This window comes from Typopeltis vanoorti, chromosome 6 (genome assembly GCF_054136105.1).
Source record: "Typopeltis vanoorti isolate ZY-2024b chromosome 6, IOZ_Tvanoo_1.0, whole genome shotgun sequence".
NCBI classification, from domain to species: Eukaryota; Metazoa; Arthropoda; class Arachnida; order Uropygi; family Thelyphonidae; genus Typopeltis; species Typopeltis vanoorti.
In genome coordinates this window covers 3,104,035-3,123,944 of record NC_143554.1, presented here as the reverse complement: position 1 = coordinate 3,123,944, position 19,910 = coordinate 3,104,035, and the positions used below count along the sequence as shown (strand labels likewise).

General features: G+C 36.5%; 1 protein-coding gene across 1 annotated transcript in view; it reads left to right on the top strand.

Annotated features, from left to right (window-relative positions):
• The window catches only part of LOC150105251 (ciliogenesis-associated TTC17-interacting protein-like), a 46,253-nt gene that overhangs the window by 19,624 nt on the left and 6,719 nt on the right, over positions 1 to 19,910 (top strand). Inside the window, exons 4-6 of the mRNA XM_090393919.1 lie at positions 5,805 to 5,891; positions 14,176 to 14,340; positions 16,305 to 16,411. Coding sequence (XP_090250045.1) covers positions 5,805 to 5,891; positions 14,176 to 14,340; positions 16,305 to 16,411 — 359 coding nt within the window. The remainder of the gene's footprint in view (positions 1 to 5,804; positions 5,892 to 14,175; positions 14,341 to 16,304; positions 16,412 to 19,910) is intronic.

The window sequence follows — 19,910 nt, the reverse complement described above, 5'->3', positions numbered from 1 at the left end:
TTAATTACCATAGGCAAATGAATTCTACGATCTTCGAAAAGTGGGCAGAAAAAAAACTGATTCCATACCTTCCTAAAAATGCTGTTGTTATAATTGATAACGCTTCATATCACTCTATTCAATTAAACAATTGGTCTAATAAGAAGCAAGTTCTTATGGATTGGCTCTCTGCAAATAACATTTCTCATTCCCCAGATATGCGAAAAATTGAATTGCTTAATTTGGTCAAAAGAAACTCGCCCACAACTAAACTATTTAAATTCGACACGATGCTCAAAGAGCATGGATTTCTAGCTTTGAGGCTACCACCATATCATTGCGATATTAATGCTATTGAGTTTGTTTGGGCAGAAGTGAAAAGTTTCATTCGCCAATGCAACGTAATTGGGAATATTGACATGTCGAAACTTTTTAAGCTTTCAGAACAGGCGATTGAAAGTATTACAGTTCAAAACTGGCGAAAATATTGCTTTCATGTCACCTCATTGGAAAATATGTATTGGGACAGAGAACGGAATTATCGAAGAATTATGCGAACCTTTGGTGATCAGTTTAAGTGAAAGTGATGGCGATTCGGACACCGATTCAAATGACTGTGAAGATTAAAAGGATTTGATAATGGTATTTTTTTCCAACCTTTTTTTGCATGCGTTTGTTAAAAGAGTCACAATAAGTCATAAATAATTAATCGGTTTAGGACATTAAAGTGTCTCAGTTCTCTCAACTGTAAGTTTAGAATATCTAAGTTCATTAGAAAAATTTTCTGTTTTTCTGTATAATTATTTTTATTTTACAGAAAACTTTCTTAGAAATAAACTTAGTTAAATTTTTGTTTTATGCTATACCTTTGTTTAATTTTGTTAATACTCTACGTACATTTTCCCAACTGTTATACAAGCAAAATAGTTACACTTTAAACACTACAATGTTCGTAAAAGAAAAGCTAAATTTTTCGACCTGTAATAATAAACAAACACATCCCAGAAGACATTGATTACCCTATTATCGGAATGGATTCTCCTTTTTTTGACATGCGCAGAAGTGTCGAGGGACCTCTAATCGGTGGGCGAACTATACTTGAGTTTTTTTTATAATGCCAACAAATAAATTGCAATATTTATAAAGTCGAAGTACGATTTTCTTGAAATCAGTGAATTTATTCGCCATTCGTTCAGTTACTGCCGCTGACATTAAACAGCACCTGTGGCCATCCTCCTTTTCTAAATGTTGCTAAATATCATAAGCACAGTGGGGACTCTTAAGACTCGCTATTTGTAATCGACAGCTAGCATCCAAGAGGTTATCTTGGGGAAGTGTTAATTCCAAATTTGATTTTAAAATATCAAAAAAAAAAAAACACTTAATTTTTCTTCTCCTTCGAGAATACAGGTACAGATCGAATCACTCAACGGATTTCGACCAAATGTAATTGATTTGATCCTTACATTGCGTTCCCTTGAAGCTTTCTGCTCAAACGGACTAAAATAAAGAGGGGGGGGGGGTTGTTTTTCGCAGCAACATATATAGATAGCATCTTTCAATTCATTAAGTCGACACAATTTAACCAAAATGGATAAGAAACTGTAAAGGAAAGTTTAAAATGACCCAACTCGATGCTTGTCGCACATCCATCCGATTTTAAGGAGAAAAAAGGTAGCTGTAATTTAGAAGCGGCTGACATTGATTTTTACTGCATGTAAATTCGCTTCTGAAATATCATTTGCAATGCACACACTGATAAAAATGTCAAAAGTATCCTATTTTAAGTCGAACTTCTTTTTCATCGGTTACTTTTTTACACCTGTCAGATGGCGTGTGCAACATGTGCGAACTCTGGCTGAATGATTTTACTGAAGTTAGATATTTGAAATCCTTACGGAAATGTGTTGACTTTTTAATTTTTTTTTTTTTAAAAACAGAGCCATCTTCAGGGACAGAATTCTATGTTGTGAGAACGGCGTTCAGACCGGATGAAATTTAACGAAATTTTATGGCCATTTCAAGTTCGGTTTCATTTGGACAATTTGGCGTTGCAAATTAAAATGAGAAATAAATGATTGGACAAATTTATATAAAAAAAAATAATAATAAATAATAAAAAAAAAAATGTCCGTGCGTTTGCTTGATAACGAAATAGCACATATGCGCATTTATTTTAGTTTCCACGGTTCAGTGGAGAAATTTGCATTTTTCAGGGTGTGTGCGCGCGCTGCTCATTGAGCGAGTAACTGACCAGTCGTGTGACGATAAGATCAGGAAGTGGTGAAATCAGCAATTTTATCTTACCACTTTCCCTTGGTAGCTTTTGATGTGCACCGATCAGAAAAACTCGGCCAAATTTTTGAAGTGGTCTCAGAACATTTGAAATTCGGAACGTGCACATCGCTGGCTAGTATTAGCTACAATCCTCGACAATAGTGTCAGCGAGGGGGAGAGCACGTCACCTGAAAACAATTTTCGATGGAATCATTGTTTGTAGTCGTTTTGGGAGTTCTTTATCAAATATGCTCAGCTAGGAATCGATACCTTGCCGTCACCGGAGAAAGTCATTCTCCGGTGACGGCAGTGAGCCTTTAGCGAATAATGAATGCCATGAAATCCCGAAGTACTGTATATATTAAGAGTAATTAATTGAAGACCGTGCGTTGGAACATTTGGGAAATCATTCTGTTGAACGTCATTAATGCAATCCGAGTTTTTAAAGGATGTTTAACTGAATAAATGATTTTTTTCTTATAAATCATAACGCTCTACAATCCTTGAAATGAAAATATGATTCTCTGCACAGCGGCCGAAGGCTGAAAGTGTAAGAAGAGTCCTTACTGTGTGTGTATTGCGTGCGCGTGTATTCTTAATAGTCGAGTTCTGTTTGACAGATGAAATATAAGTGTATCAAAAACCAACAGAAGCCCCTATTTTTGTATTCATCATCATCAAATTCCTGCCATGTACCCTCAAGGGGTGTACAGGATATGATAGTACTACATGAAAAAAATTACATTATTTGATTTTGATTTATTTTTGATTTATTCGATTTTGTATTCAAGAGCCAGAAATGCAACTTTTTTTTTAATTGAGTGGTCCTTCAACATAATGAAAAATGCAAAATTTATTGAAGCTTTCGCTAGTTTTTGAAATATTATAAACAATTACTTTTAAATAATTTCATCATTCTTTTATTTTGATAAACCACGTAATGCATGCTTTTATTACAAATATCAATATATTAGTTTTGTAATACATATGTATTACCAAATGTTTCGCACCTATAGTAAACTGATTTTCTTGTATAGCGAGACCTAAAGGCTATAAAATGACTAAACTGTTAAGTATTAGTATTAAGGTGATGAGCGTTCCAATGAGCAATATAGGCAAAGAGAGTAACCTGTATGGTAAGGAAAGCCAAAGCTAATTATGAGAGGAAGCTAGCTGATAAATCCAAAAGAAACCCTAAAGAGTTCTTTCGCTATGTGGCTAGTAAAAGGAAGAATATCCATGGAAAGATTACTTTAAAAAGTGTTGATGGTAGGGAAATTACTGAAGCTAATCAAATAGTTGAGTTGCTTAGTGATAATTTCGCAAAAGTATACCATCTTCGTAGTGATAGCGCATTGTCAAATGTGCCATCGACTGCTGAGAGTATAGAGATAGATGAAATTGAGGTGCTTAATATATTAAAGAGCCTTAATGCTAACACTGCCATTGGGTCAGATGGCATATCGGCCCATGTGTTACGAGAATGTGCAAGAGAATTAGCAACTCCTCTAACCAGGATGTTTAATTTAAGCCTCAGTTCTGGTAAAGTACCAATAGAGTGGAAAGAGGGGAAAATAGTTCCATTGCACAAGGGAGGCTCTAAGACTGAGGTTGCAAATTATAGACCAATCAATATATCTGGAGTGGTGGTTAAGATTTTGGAGAAATTGGTTAAAATTAGAATTCAGGACTGGGTGGACAGCAATATGATACTTTATAAGGGGCAACATGGTTTTGTGAAGGGTAGGTCTTGCCTGAGTAATTTGCTTACTTTCTATAATAAAGTAACAGTTGGATAAGAGTTGGATAAAGGAAATCCTTACTCAGTGATACTGCTTGACTTTGCAAAGGCTTTTGACAGGATTCCACATGGAACTCTGTTACATAAATTAGAGCAAATGGGTATGGATCCGAAGATGGTGATTTGGATTAAAGGATGGCTGGTGGACAGATATCAAAGAGTGGTTTACGGAGGAGCTGAGTCCAGGAAAAGGCAAGTGACTAGTGGTGTACCTCAGGGCTCAGTTCTTGGTCCTCTATTGTTTAATTTGTACATCAATGATATTGGAAATATCTTGAATGGAAATATCCACTTGTTTGCTGGTGATGCAAAATTGGGAAGAGCGATAATCAATTCAAATGATGTAAATATCTTACAAGATGACTTAAATAAGCTGACGGTATGGACTAAGGTAAATGGCTGTCAGTTCAACGTAGCTAAGTGTAAGGTGATGCACTTCGGGAGGATGACATCGCATGCTGTTTACTATAGTAACGGAACTGAACTGCAGGAAGTTGATGAGACAAGAGACTTGGGAGTTACTGTGGACAGAGAACTTAAGTTTAAAGGGCACATTGCAAAGATTGCCAAAACATCGCATCAAATTACGTGGTTGTTGAGGAACACAGTAACAAGCAGAGATAGGGAAGTTATTGTTCCACTCTATAAGGCATCAATAATGCCGCATTTAGACTGTTGTGCACAGATCTGGTCGCCAGGATTTCTTGGTGATGCGGAAGTGGTGGAGAGGATTCAGAGGCGGGTTACAAAGATTGTTGCAGGCATGTTCCCTATGAGGATAGATTGATCTGTGGGCTCCAAAAACTAGCTGATAGACGTAGGAGAGGAGATATGATAGTATTTAAATTGTTAAAGGGATTTTACAGGATTGATACTGATGATATTTTTAAGACCAGTGCAGGATGTGAGAGAACGAGGGATCATCCCTGGAGATTGTGTAAGAGTGTGGTTAACAAGGGTGTTAGGAGATTTTTTACTTGGAGGGTTGTGAATGGGTGGAATGCTTTGCCAGAGGTGGTTGTGAATGCTTCAACTGTGAATGAATTTAAGGAGAGGTATGACAGGTATGCGTAAATAATGGTTAGTGTGCCAATTTCGGGTCTCCCGCGATGAGTCTTTTGACTCCATGGAGATACCGTTAAAATAAGTAGTAGTAGACACTTTTCTGAGATATACTGTTTTAATATCTTCCATTTTTGACTCTTCTTGAAATGGAAAGAATGACCGTTCCCGATTTCTCTCTTGTTATCATTTGGATGGGGGGGTTGAATTTTTTTTTTTACTTGCGCCTTCACAGAAGAATTTGATCCTTCTCTAGAAAGAATCAAATGTACACCGAATCTGTTTCATATCATTACTTGAATTGACTTTCACCATCGGTATCAATGTTGAACTGTAATTTATAAAATGAGAAGAAGAAGTCAATGGAATTTCGTCATCGCTATTTTAATAACTTTGCAACGTATTTTCATTTTATTATCGTACAAAAGTAACATACGATCTTTTCCAATTGTTATTCTGCATATAAGATTTATACTGGAGCTTAGCGCTTATTCGCTGCTTGTTTAATGTGATTTGTGATTATGGAATTTTATTAAATAAATGACTGTATCCGAATATCAACAACAAATGTCTAAAAATAAAGAGTTGTAATATTTTTAGGGTTTGCATTTTCATTTGTTCTCATGATACTTATGACATTATCAAACGTTTCAATCTTCCTTTTTGCCTTTTTTATTTTTTGCAGGTGGGTGATGAGTTCATAGAAAGAAGACTGTCTTTCTCTAAACAGGATAACATTTGGAAGTTAAAGAAAGTAATCATCAGCCAAAAGGTATTTTTTTTTTCTGCGTATGCATTTGGCCAAAAAACTAGAAACCACTTTCAGTGTTATTTTGGAGACCCTCCTCTGCCTCAATCGCATGCACATCCTTAACTAAGTCGACTTCTCGTACGCGGATAAAATGCATTAAATAAAAGACCCCCCCTCAATATTTTGGTATGCTTCAATTTAGGTTATCAAATTTTAACTCTGAATTGTTCGATTTCTGCTTGTTTATCTTTACCTCCTTGTAATTATCCTGTAAAACAATACTGAGAGCACCCGTTTATTCGCCATGTTGGACATCTGTACATAAAATTGTCTTAAACAGAGATGGATTTTAAGTTAAGGGGATAAAAATCCCTTATTGTTTTTCAGCCAGTAAGCGAAACTAAGATCGAAAACTACGATCTGTAACGTTGATCAGTGAGGGAGCTTGCTCCACCTTTGCAACGAGTTGCCGTGGTGTGGCACTACCAAGTGGTCACTTACGCTTGGATACGCCGACAGTTCGTCGGCATGAAACGTTACAGATCGTAGTTTTCGATCTTAGTTTCGCTTACTGGCTGAAAAACAATAAGGGATTTTTATCCCCTTAACTTATCAACCTCGCCAGAAAAAAAAAAAAAAAAATAGCCGTTTGGCTTTTCATCTTAATTATAGAGATGGATTTTATTGCCTCTGTGATGCCCAGTAACTTCACCTTACATTTTGCTTACTTGGAGTTTTCCAGATGCTCTTTCATTCATAGCGAAGTCTGAATTTTCTTTTTAAATGCCACTTGAATACCGTATTAGTAATATACTGCGGTGAAAACCTACCGATGGTAAAGCACATAAGGGAGAAAGAAAACTGGATACTTCCATAATTAATGATTTACCAGTCTGTCATTACAAAAACTAACGAAGGGCGTCTCTGTGGAGAAATTTGCATGTGAAAATGTGGAAATGCCGCGTGTCTCCATAGCGCCAGACCGCCCTTGGTTGAATTTTTTCTTTCTAGAGTAGACGTTCCAGTCATATAAAAAATACATAAAATATAAAAAACAATCCTTAGTCCGCCCATGGGTTTATAACCTTTCGTCTTGATTTGTTTAGACTTTTGCGGTTAAAATAAAATACCAAAAATAGTTTGTGGTTAGGCATTAAAGCAGATGCAACACCCACTTGTTCGTGTAATGTGTGCCGCATCTGTTTTGCGCCAAAAGTGTGTGCTTTTATTCCAGAGGAAGTAAATTGTTAAAGATTACATGGAATTTTTGAATTACTTTTTTTTCCCTTTACGATATCGGAACTCGACATTCAGTGAATGAGTACCAGGTTAATTGTAACTTTTATTCTCTGAAATAGTGGTAAATAACCATGTGGTCCACTTAAGCCTCTCTGAATGGAGCTTAATTTTACAGTAACGAAGATGTGACGGCGGATTGCCATCGGAAATCGAAGACACAAAGAAGCATATGGAAAGGTATTTGTAGTGATTCCGGACGTGTCCTGTGCTAATTCATCAAGATATGGAAGGAATTTTAAAATCGTGTCACCTGCTTTTGTTTTAGTCTCCGAGAATAGAGCGGGATTAGTCATTCCCTCAAATATAACTGACCTGATTTGTTTCTTTGTTTCGCTGAGTCAAAACACTAGCGCGAGAAAAAGGAAGACACAACACATTTTTAGCGTACTGAAAAGTCGGTATAGTGAGGTTTTTTTTTTTTTTTAAATAATTATCCGTTTCCCCCTCCCATTGGCGCACCCAGGGAGGAGGCCAAGGGGCCTTGGCACCCCCAAAAGAAAAAGGGGGAAAAAAACACCAGAAAAATTTCCAAAAATCTTTTCCTAATTAAAATTATTTTTTTTAAAATTTATTTATTTATGTTGGGTCGTGTCTTCTATTTCTATGTTCGTTATATGCACCTTATGAATTAGCGGTCACATAAGGTGGGAATACCCTATAGCGCTCGAGAATCCTGGGCGCTCTGAACGCAAGGCGAACGAAGTAGTGCTGGGGAGCTACTTCGTTTGCCCGAGTCGGGCCACAGGAGATCACGGATATCATGTATTAGCGATCGCTGCAGATGCTCAGTCATAGCTCGTATACAGTAGTGTGTATACTCAACTCGATCTCCCCCCCCCCCCCCAGATTAAATCTCGAGTGCTCGGCCACTGCCCCCGTTATCCGTATGCTGTATTACTGCAAGCTACGTTACCGATGGACTATGCAACCTTTTCGTGTGTGTGTGTTCACAGTGAACACTCAGAAAGGTTGCTAAATTAATTTCTACAGCGATAGATCGTTAATTATTCAGCGTATTTACCCAACAAATAATTGGATGCATTTTATTTGTTGCTGAGCGAATAAAATGTTTATTCTGTGAACAAACAGCGATCATATGTACAGACTCAGTTAGGAAGCAGTCGTAGTAAACAAAATACTGTAAGTGCGTCCAATGTGACTGCCAATTCTCCTGAAACCTAAAGTGAACGCTGTCGTCTGCAGCTTGGAAAATTGTGCGTGTATGGAAAGTAATTCTGTGCTTTTTTTTTTTTCTTTTTTTTTGCGGATTATGATCCTTGGGATGTTCCGAAGTGCTTCAGAATAAATCGGAGCATTCCATGTTTTCAAAACTCGCGTACTTAATCGCAAGCATCTGGAAAAAGGAATACAGCCGGCATAACCCAATAGGTGTCTCTTCTTTCTCTCAACGAACACGCGAATGTTCTTTCCTTTAATGTTTTTTCCCTCGTGTAAGGGTATGGTCGCAATTTCGCCCTTTCCTTTATTAGTGTGGGATTTCTCTGAACAGATGCGGGAGCGAAGATCGCTAATTATAAGATGAATTGTTTAACATCGAAATGTGCTTATTGATTCTTCAAAACTTTTTTTTTTTTTTTTTAATTGCTTGGTTGGAAGTAACGTTTTTAAAAAGTTGACAGTGGATAACCTGGATCTCTCGCTTCGTGTCTTCGAGAGCTTACTAGCGAGAAATTAACACGTATTTGTATGATGGAATTGTGATCAGCATAACATTCGTCTAATTAATTAGGTCAAGAAAACCCCATTGCAAATGAGATTTTTCGTTTTAAATTAAATTTGTAAATATTTTCGGAGGAATAAGCATAAAATATTTTTAAGTGTATGAACGTCGTATTGCAGAAAGATTCAATTTTTTAATACTCAAGTCCAAAAACTTTTAAAGCCGTGGAATAATTTTGTAGTTTTGAAGAACTCGACATTAATTTGAACTGATTAATAAAGGGGGATCGTTACGTGATCTGCGAAAAAGCAGTATCTTAAGCTAAGTACATTAGTATCGCCTGCAGACTAAGAATTATAGATAATCTGAATATCCTGCTCTAGAGACTAAACCTGGAACCCTTTCAAGCCACTCGTCTCATCTGCCACACCATCAAGATATTTAAAAAACTTCCACGCCCACGCTGAGATTCGCAGCCTGGTTGCTGGCTACCAGAGGTGTGCTGTCTACGTTACCAACAAAGCTGGCGAAATATGAGTAGAACCAGTCACCTTGGTAATTTTTTTTTTTTTTTTTTTTTGCATTACTGTTTCGAACACAGTAATTGAGCAAAAAAAAAAAAAAAAAAAATCTTTTTCGTATACCGTGGAAATATTTCGATGAACTGCTTCGATTTTCTACAGTGATATTTACGGAGATTCCACAGTATATTTCATGCATCCATTTATTAGAGAACATTCGCCTTCCATCGCGATATCAAATGATTTTCGTCGTTTCTGATATAAGAGAAAATTACTGCAGCAGATGTATCATGCGTTAAGAAAATACAGAAGCACAAATCCACTAAGAATTAAATTGCAAGCTGTAAGACCGAATATTCTGCATACTTTATGTGATTGTATGTTCCGTGATGTTAATCTTTGCCTGGCGTGGGTCTTTAATGATCAAGCTAACGAGATTTAAGATTATTCCATCGTCGCGTTTTTACAGGACACTATTTATGAGAACACGAAAAAAAGCATAGTGTGATACACCGCTTGTCGCACAAGTTTTCTATTTTTTATCTCTTCAGGATCTGACCTGTTTTTACTATTTACGAACTAATCCAGGGATGTGTCACACCTTGTACACAAGTAATTGTGTTTGTCGAAGAATGTAGTCCTTAAGACTACATTCTTCGACAAATTCTCAATCCAAAGAATGCAGTCTTTGGATTGAGAGCACCGTCGATTTTTCTTTTTTACGCGGGTGACGATTATTTATTTTAAAAGTACTGTACTGTATTTTAGTGTGCTAAAGAGAACTCGCCCTGTTCGTATATCCGAGATCTCTATTTTGACACGAAGTATACTAATTCTGAGAAGCATACATTGTCGTCCATTTCAGGAATGGACGACACTTCACTGTCATATGGATGTTGAATTGTTATTTCATCTCACTTGTACTTATTTTGCAGGACCAACTCTTAGTGCTGTAGTTAACCCATTCGGTCGCACTCGAAAAAATTGCAGCGTAGGTCGCGTGTATCTGAGAGATACATTCAATACTAGTATGTGCTAAAATGCGATAAAACTTAAAGAAAAACACTGCAAATATAATACATTATGGTTTATTTATTTTCAGTTACAATCTATAAATTATTGAACAAAGAAACAAAGAAAAAACAAGTAAACCAATACTATACTGACATCAGAGGTCGCAGTATCTCTCAGATACAATTTACTATGAAATATTACTTTCACTTTCGGACTCGAGTAACAGTCGCTGAATCTCTTCAACATCTGATGGATTATCCTGTTGATATATTTTTCCAGCCATTTTCAACGGTAAATAAAATGAAAAAAAAAATTAAACCAATACTATACTAACATCGGAGGGCGCAGGTATCTCTCAGATACAATTTATGTAAAGATTTGTGAAATATCACAAATCTTTACATAACACGTGTTAAACCAAAACTGACTGCATGAACAGTTTGGAGTACCATTCGTAATCTCATGACCTCCAAGCTATATACTGGATAAGTGTAAGAATATTTATATAAACAATTTGCATGTATCTGTCAGATCAGCTGCGACCTCCGCAAGGTTAAACTGGCACACAGAAATCCATAATTAGGTCTACTTCAAAGAATGGGTAAGAAGGTGCGTTAGATTATTGCATTCTTTCTCTTTGTGTGTGTGGGATGGGGGGAGCAGCATATGCACAGTCGTAGATATAATTTTGGTTTTCCTAATCTTATCCATTAAAGTTCCTCCATTCGAAACGACAATATTTTAACAAATATCCTAAATTTCACCGAATTCGATTAAGTCACTAGGATGTGTATATATGTATGTATAATGGTGGACAGAGAATTAAAGTTTGGATGTTGAAAAACACGCTAAAAAGTAAAGATAGGGAATTTATTATCCCTCCTTTATAAGGCTATGATTTGACTGCATCTTTACTACTGTGAACAGATTTGGCCATCTGGGTTTTTTGGCGACGAGGAGGTGGTAGAAAGGATTCAGAGATGAGTGACCAATTTAGTGACAGGGCTGTGGAATACTCCCTACGAGGATAGGGTTAAAGGTTTCTGGATTATAAAGATTAGTATTTATTCATTTATTTAGCACATGATGATACAATGGTCGTGAGGCTCATTTTTCCGGGAACTACGGAACCATCTCAATTCTCTCAATTTTTATTCAAGCTCGGGATTTGACGAATCAGGCGTATGGCTGGATCTTAAGCATTCCTGACAGTAATCCGTATGTATGTATGTTCACGGGGCTGGTTTGTCTGTTCTAGGGGACGAAAAATCCTACCTCGTATGAGACCGGCCAACTCACCTTTCGTCGAAAGAGACCAGATAAGGTCACGGACGGGGATCGAACCCAGGTCTTTTCAATCAAAGGGCTTCGTCTATACCGACTGAGCTACGGAGGCTCTACAAAGATTAGTAGATAGGCAGAAAAGAGGAAACATAATAGAAACTTCTTAAGATATCAAAGGGGGTTTTATAAAATTGATGCAAATGAAATTTTTCAATATCTGACAGATAGTCAGAGAACTAGGGCCATTCGTGAAGTTATGTAAGAGTGTGGTTAGTAGGGGGGTGTGTGAGAACCAGATTTTTTGCATGGAGAGTTGTGAATGAGTGGAACTGATTGCCAGAATTAGTTGCAAGTTCCCTGACAGTGAATGAGTTTAGGGAAAGAGATGAGATTTGTGTATATAATAATTAGTCTGGATCTCCCACGAGGAGTCTCTGGACTCCATGGAAATACCGTCTATTATAATATAATATTATTATCATTTGCAATGAAGGAAATTCGTTTTATTTATTTTTATATCAAGCGGTCTTGATGTAAAGAATAATCTAGTTTAACACAAACTGTTGTTCAAAATGAGGGTAAGGCTGACCTTTATGGACGGTTAGTTAATCATTTTGCGAAACTCCTGCAATAAAAGTTTTTTTTTATTCCTTTTTAAGCAAGTTATTGTAAGACGTTTGGTCGTAGGATTTTTATTCAAATTTGGAATTCTCGTAGAGATTTAAGCCATTCTAATTTTTGGCTCCGGACTATTTGGGGAGCAAAGAGATGAAAGTATCGAAATCAATTACTTCAACAACTTTTCTCTGGTTGGATGAAAATGAATAAACTTTGGGATGTAGCATGCACACACGGTTTTGATTTCGATGGACGTATTTGTATTGCTAAGACGATTCTACCGGCGGGGGATAGAATTGCATGAAATTCGTATTTAGGATCTCTTAAATTTTGCCCAGTTATTTCTGTCGGAGCATGTTTGTCAAGTTAGGTGGGAAAAGTTTTATAGGCCGAGCGCATACATAAGCTAAAAACTGGTCCCGTTTCGCAAATGTTGTAATGCATTCTAACTTTTGACGAATGTGTCAGAGTTCATTGAATAACTTTAGTTGCAGTCATGATAGTTCTCGCAAAAAAAAAAAAAAAAAAAAAAAAACTCAACAGTCATAACGATTTCAACCTGAATTGCATGTAAACAGTTTCTAGGCCGCCAACTTGAATGTTCCTTGGTCTTTGATTCAAAAGTGATGGATGATTTTTCATCCATAATTATCCATGTCTACTATTTGCATAATTTGTAATGACGATAATTCTTCCCTGGATTGACATTTGGCATGCAGAATAATAAAATTTCTCTATACGTTTCATTTGAACTATTAGATACCGAAAACAAATTGCCATTATGAGCGAAAACTATGGATTCAAATGCTGTTGAATTATTAATCAGGTCACTAGAACTCGACTACGAACATATCTTTGAGTGTTACAATCGCCCACCTCCTTGTATAATACAGGTTGAAATCGTGCGGAATAAACTGTTCAGCAGTTTGACGCGACAACTATCATGAAGTTCGCGAGAGAGTTTAGTTATTTAAAGAACTCTGTTGAATGCTAGTGCTTTTGTAAAAAAAAAAAAAAAAAAAAAAAAAAAAAAAAAAAAAAAAAAACTGGACAGTGTGTCAAAAGTTATATAAGGCGCTTTTTTTTTTTTAAATTGAACTTCAACAATATTTCATTTAGATTCCAGACAATATAATCTTGTTTTGTTACTACATTACACAAAAACTAAGACACGTTCACATTGTGTGTGTTAAATATTCCAGTCAGCCAGAGAGAAAGAATTATTACAATTTATAATTTCGACATACTCTGCCCCTGCACATGGGCCAATGAAACAAACATTGAAATTGTTCAACACTTTCTTGTAATGAGTCCAGAATCTGACCTTATTAAAATCACTGAGGTCGGTTTCCGGAATAATATGCATACGGACTGGCGGATAAACAAAACGATTCTTACACCTGCTTGCTCATTTTGCTAAACCCTTGTTGTATGAAGATGTTCTGCTCGCCATGTATCGGGTGGTCATTTGGTTCACTTAAATGTACTGTCCGAACACAGATGCGAGACTCTCGGCTGGCAATGTGCCAAGAAGTCGATTCATGTTCATGGGTAGAAAGGAATAAGGCGATGTACGATTTCGTCACCAACACGCGAAATCACGTGCTTTGTACGTAAAAGTTTCCAACTGTTATACAAGCAAAATTGTCACCACTTCAAAAACAAGAATTTTCATCAAAGAAAAGCCAATTTTGAGACGTATAATAATCAACACTCATCCCGCGAAACGCACTGATTATCGGCATGGATTTGCTTTCTTCTGACATGCGCAAATGTATCAAGGGGTCTCGCATCTGTGGTCGCACAGTAGTTCTCGCTTAATTATTTTATAAATACTCTGTTGCAATTATCAATTTAAACTTCTGAAAATAGTATTTTTGTCTTCTAGGGCGTTGAAACATTTAATTCTACTGTCCCAGTAAGCGACACGGAAAATTTAATTTCAGAAGCAGCTGGAATTTTATTTCAACGTATGTTTGTCAAGAGAAAATTGACAGACGTGCTAAAGTTTCTTAGTTTTGATGATGACCTCAATCTCTGCACAGTAGCGTATGTAAGTATTCATATGTGTCTGTCTGAAATGAGTGCACTGTGTAACATTTGTGTACAGTTTGCAAACTAGTATGTAACATGTGGTTCTACTCTGAGGATTACTACAAGCAATGTGAGACAGTATTGTAGTAGTATTATGAAAAGAACCAAGCAAGTATAAAGTTGGCTGCACTTCAGAAGCGGCAACTCGGCTGGCACTAAGGGTGGGTGATATTGCTGTCATTGGGATGGGGAACGGTTATTTCTTAACAGTTGAAAATGCTAGCCAATCAGCCGCTTATCAATTGTAGCCACCTTTAGATATAATGATATCTAAGGTTTTTACGTTTTATTAGTTTTTACTTTTAGACGAACTAGGTAAACCAGCTGAGGATAAAACTAGTCGAGGGTGGAGAGTTTATCGGAAGAGATGAATATCTCCTCTCATATGATACTTCCCGCCTCTATTGTAATACTGAAATTATCAAAGGGAAAGGGGATCTTGTGGCTACGAAGACTGTATAAGGGCTTATAAAGGTTCTCTGCATTCTAACGGAATTTGAACCAACGGTCTTAGGTCCAAGCTCCAGAGAAAACCAGGGAATCTTGAACAAAAACAACGGCTGTTTCGAATTTGGTCGAAATCAGTTGTGCAGATGTTTGTAGCAATGAAACTAATCTGTTGCGACAATTGAGTGAGAAATTAGGATAAAGCATTGAACGGAATAAAAATCGACCCCAAATTTTGATCCCAATCGCCGTAACCTGTAAAAAGTGTATGAGAAGAAAACGGGGAAGGAAATGCGTGCTTCAATCCCAACCCACGAGAGGTCGAAAACCTATCAGTGCATTATCATGGCGAATGGACCCGAATTAACCCGGACTAGAAATCGAATAATTATTTCTAGTCATTTCAGTCCTTCAATGAGCAGAGTTGGGGGTCTTGCACCTAAAGCAAACTCTACCACGTGCATTCACAACCACAAAAGTATTTTGTAATCGAATTCTTATATAGTGACGGTATTCTTTATCACAACAGTTAGACCGTAGGGCCGTTTTTTGGCTATTTTAAAATGCTCTCGCTATAGCGGGGCGGGGAGATTCAAAGCGTTTTGGTAATAAATACTGCGAAGCAGTCTAGGACTTCTTCAACAGAGAAAGTAATTTTACTACTGCATACGTACCCGTCTTTCACCAAAGAAACACTCGGCCCAGCGTCTCTTAATTCGTTACGGTTTGTTGCATCCAGGGCTGAATTTTTCTTTGTCGATTTTGATCATTCAAAGAACTCTATTAAGCGGTGGGAGTTTTTAAAAATCCAGACAGCGTGTCCAAAGTGAACGAGTTTTATTAAACTTCCGTTTTTCGCTTTTGCATTCACAATATAATTTCATTTTTCCAGTTCAAATGCCCAAAATGGAAACTTTCCTAAATACCCAATTTCATAAACTACCATTCAGCTACAGCAGAATTATTAATAGCAGTTCGATTCATGTCGCCATCCAACAGTGTCTGACTTTTTTTTATTCGTGTGGAGTTCCCCCCGTTCCTCGACCGCCCCTTAATATCTGACTAAAGTAAGATTGAACCAAACGGATAATCTTGCTTACATCTCAAATTTCGCAGTTTGTTTATAAATTCTGCCTTTCCAAGAAAGCGGAGTTAGTGAAATATACCGAGCGATTCCACACTCGTGTCATCAACTTTAAAGGCATATCTGCACCTCATAACTAACGAAAAGGTCCCCAATAAACATGGGTTTGTGCGGACACAAGGGCTGTGTTTTGGAAGTTTGGCTGGGAGGAGAATCGCCCTGTATATAATTCCAGCACGTGTGCCGCTTCTTAGGATCAGTTAAACCACAAATGCAAATAATTCAATTGTTGTCAGATTATTCAGTGAATCCTCTTCTATAATTCCATCTCCTAACAGTCAAATTCAGTATTATTACCTTATTTCTATTAACAATTTTTTACTTTCTTTTAGCATCCTATTCTGAATAAACGTTGGCAGAAGATATCAGAAATTCGAGTAGAAATTCAACCGGTGGGCTGTAGACCTATTGTGTGGACTTCCAGTTACAGTGAAAAAGGGTAAAGCTACACACTGGAGTATCTGTTGATATTATTCTAAAAGTGAGTGGTAAGTTTATTAGGTACTCCTATCATCCATGAAATCCACCGCTGATTCCGATACATTGTCGCCTTCTTCTTCCAGGCGACATAAAGCGAGTGTGCAGGTGATGTGAAATTGCGTATGTGCGCAATTCAATACGAAATGAATGCCCGTAATGCGCAATCCAATACCGCCCTGATGTGTGGAGTTTCACGCATAACGTGCGTTGTACCGAGAATGGTACAACCGAAAGCATCCAGTCTTGGACGTCTGTATTCGGCAATTTTTTGATATTGAGAGGTCGAAGGGTTATTACGTAACACAATCGGAAATCCATGAAACTAACTACAATCGAACAGATGACAGCGCAAAATCAGTGATCTGCAGAGGGCATTTAGGAACCCACAAGGCATCTGTAGCAAGTAAGGTGCAGCATCAGATTTCATTCCTCAGTTATCAGCTAAAAAGCTAAAAACATGCAACTATGGATACAGCAAACACCAGAATTAGAAACTTTTTAAGTTCTTAAAAAAAAAAAAAAAAAACACTTCTAGTGCACTGAATCCCGGTATTCAAGTGAGTTCAGGCCGAGCAAGTACAGCAATCCCTCGATTAATGCGCCTAATGCGTTCTTTAAAATAGGCGCATTAATCGAAAACGCACTCATCGAATATATTAACCTATGGGAAAATGTATAATTCGTTCCTCAGATTTCTTTTTGATCCTTAATTTTTTATTTTGTTTATAGAAGTAGAGTATGTTTCAGGGCCTAGTTAAAGGAAAACCATGAAGCTGAAAGACAATAAAACATATTCAGAATATAAATTTATTATTCTGCTTCTAACCAAAGAATTGAGCTAACGTAGTTTGGCGGCATTCTGTTTCTTTTTTTCATACAACTGACGGTTTGGCCCTACTGCCTCTTCTGCAAATTTTACTGGTTCTCTCTTCACCAGGGTCAGTCTCTAAGCATTGCTGCTTAAAAACTTCGATTGTACAAAAACTATTTTCAGATAGTTTCTGTGAAACCTCTTTGGGCTTGTCAGTGATTAAATTTTCTTCATATTCTTCAGGATCTTCCTGCTGTGCATCTAAATTTAGCAGGCCGGAATCACTCAACTTCTCAGAATGAGATTTAATTAACTTAGATTCATTTCAAAAACCTCTAAAATCATTTGCACAATGTGGAAGAATGCTACCAAACAGCTCACAGATTGCTAGCAGTAATTTCATTCGACTTTGCGACTTTATAACCAGGCTGAGATTTCTCTGATTTGGCTAGAAAAGTCATGGAAGGCATTCGCTTCCACAAAATAAACAAAAAAAAAAAAAAAAAAGGGCCGATTTCATCGACATTAAATATTTGTTGATCACAATAGTCCCCTTCTTACACAATTTTCTTCAAAATCTCTGCATATATCCTTATCTGCACTTGCAGCTTCGCCTGTGATTAGAACATTATGTAGGCTATCTCTCTTTTTGAAACGCTCAAATCACCCAGCACCAACGTGGAATTCTTCTTTTCCATCATTGATAGCCCTTTCTTTCCAGGTTACAAAGAGACAATGATTTTGATTTAATAAGGCCAGTGTATAGCGGGATCTGTTTTTGGTTACAATCCTCGATCCATGTAAAAAGAAGTCTTTCTAATTCAATCATTATAATATTTGGATTTTCAGTGCCTGCATGAACTTCAAGCAGCCTTACCTTTCCTCTTTGTATTCAGCAGATTCACTCATTTTTTTGTTCTTGTCCTATCTTTGCTCTGGACTCGCCTTCATTTTTCTTTATTATTTCAAGTTTTTCTTCCAATTGGATTATTTTTCGAATCATTTTCACACTTCTGCTTTTTGCTCACAAATTCTTTTACTCACGATTAAAGGTTAGGAAAATAATTTAAAATAAAAAAAGTACGGAAAACAATTGCACGAGATATGATCAGCAAAATGCTATCTAAAGCAGGCGACATAAATTTTGGCGGTAAATTTGGAACCTAGCATACATGGAAATAGTGTAGTATGCCATTAAAAAAATAACTGTAAAATGTTTCAAATCGGTAACTAAATTATTTCATCCTGACGAGTGATTTTTTAAAATAGTTAGCCATAAAAAATGTATAGATCGAAAATTTTTAAAATTTATAACATTTATTTTTAAAATGTATAAAAGGCGCATTAATCGAATTTTAGACGCACTAGTCGAATTTGGGTATAGAAAAAAAAAATGACGTATTCGGGGGACGCATTAATCGAGGATTGATGTATAGGCTTTGGTCACAGTAGCATATATCAGTGGGACCATCGTGCAACAGTGCAGATTCCTTAGTCGTGGTGTGTGCCGTGGAGACCACACTGTTTCTATTAGCTCAGGGGGTGGCCAACCTATGGCGCATCGCATGATTAGAAGTGGCGCACTGCACCCCAGAAAAAAATTTAAAAAAAAATTTCTATACGATTTATATATAAACACACAATTAACCTACCACTGAATTCTAGAGTGCGCATTTATTATACTCGTTTGATCTTGAAGCAACAGGCACCGGCAAATGCTGACATGCGTCACCAGTTACTCAATCAGTTTACAGCTGACTCTCGTGTCATAACGTTCGATGAACTTCTGATTCGATGTGACTGAACAATCCCGTGTTTTCGAACTTATATGTTTTTATTAACAGTTCTTTAAGTTTAAGATAAGATTTCTGTTTTCATGAAGGCTTAATATAGTTCTGTAAATTTAAAAATGAATTTTTTTTATTTTGAATGCGTATATCAAGTTCTTTCTCGCTCAACTAATTTGCTGATTATTGAAACCTGCAATTATTCAGTGTATTTGTATGTGTGTGTTTTTATGTTTTTTTTTTATACAATATCTTTCCTTTTAATTTACGTATAGTAGGTTTATTCCTAAAATTTAACTGAACATCAGCAAAGCTTTCGTAATGAGGATGTTTGGGTTGTGTGTGCGATTGCCAGCTGTGGGAAAAAAAATAAATAAATATATATATATATATATATATATATATATGATTTTTAAAAACTTAGAGTTTAAAAATCATAATATATTGTATTTGGCCTTCATGAAAACAGGAATCTTATCTTAAACTTGTAGAACTGTTTTTGAATGTTCATAATGTTAAAAACGATAAAATAATTTAAATAAATAATTTAAATTATTATTAAATAATTTATTTAATAATAAGCTTTACTTTTTGGGATAATTTTTTTTTACAGTCAAGTTATCCATTACTTTGCAAAAGAAAATGAGCAGAAGAAAAGCAGAAGGTGATAGCAAACGCCAGTTTAATGAACTGTGGGAAAATGAGTTCTTATTTATTGCGGGTCCTTCAGGAAAACCGCTGTGCATTGTGAAAGCACTCTCTCAGATAATAGAAGACATAATCTTAACAGACACTATAGAAAACATCAAGCTGAATTAGAAGAAAAACTGAAGTTAGTTCCTGGGTCTGAGTTGTGGAAA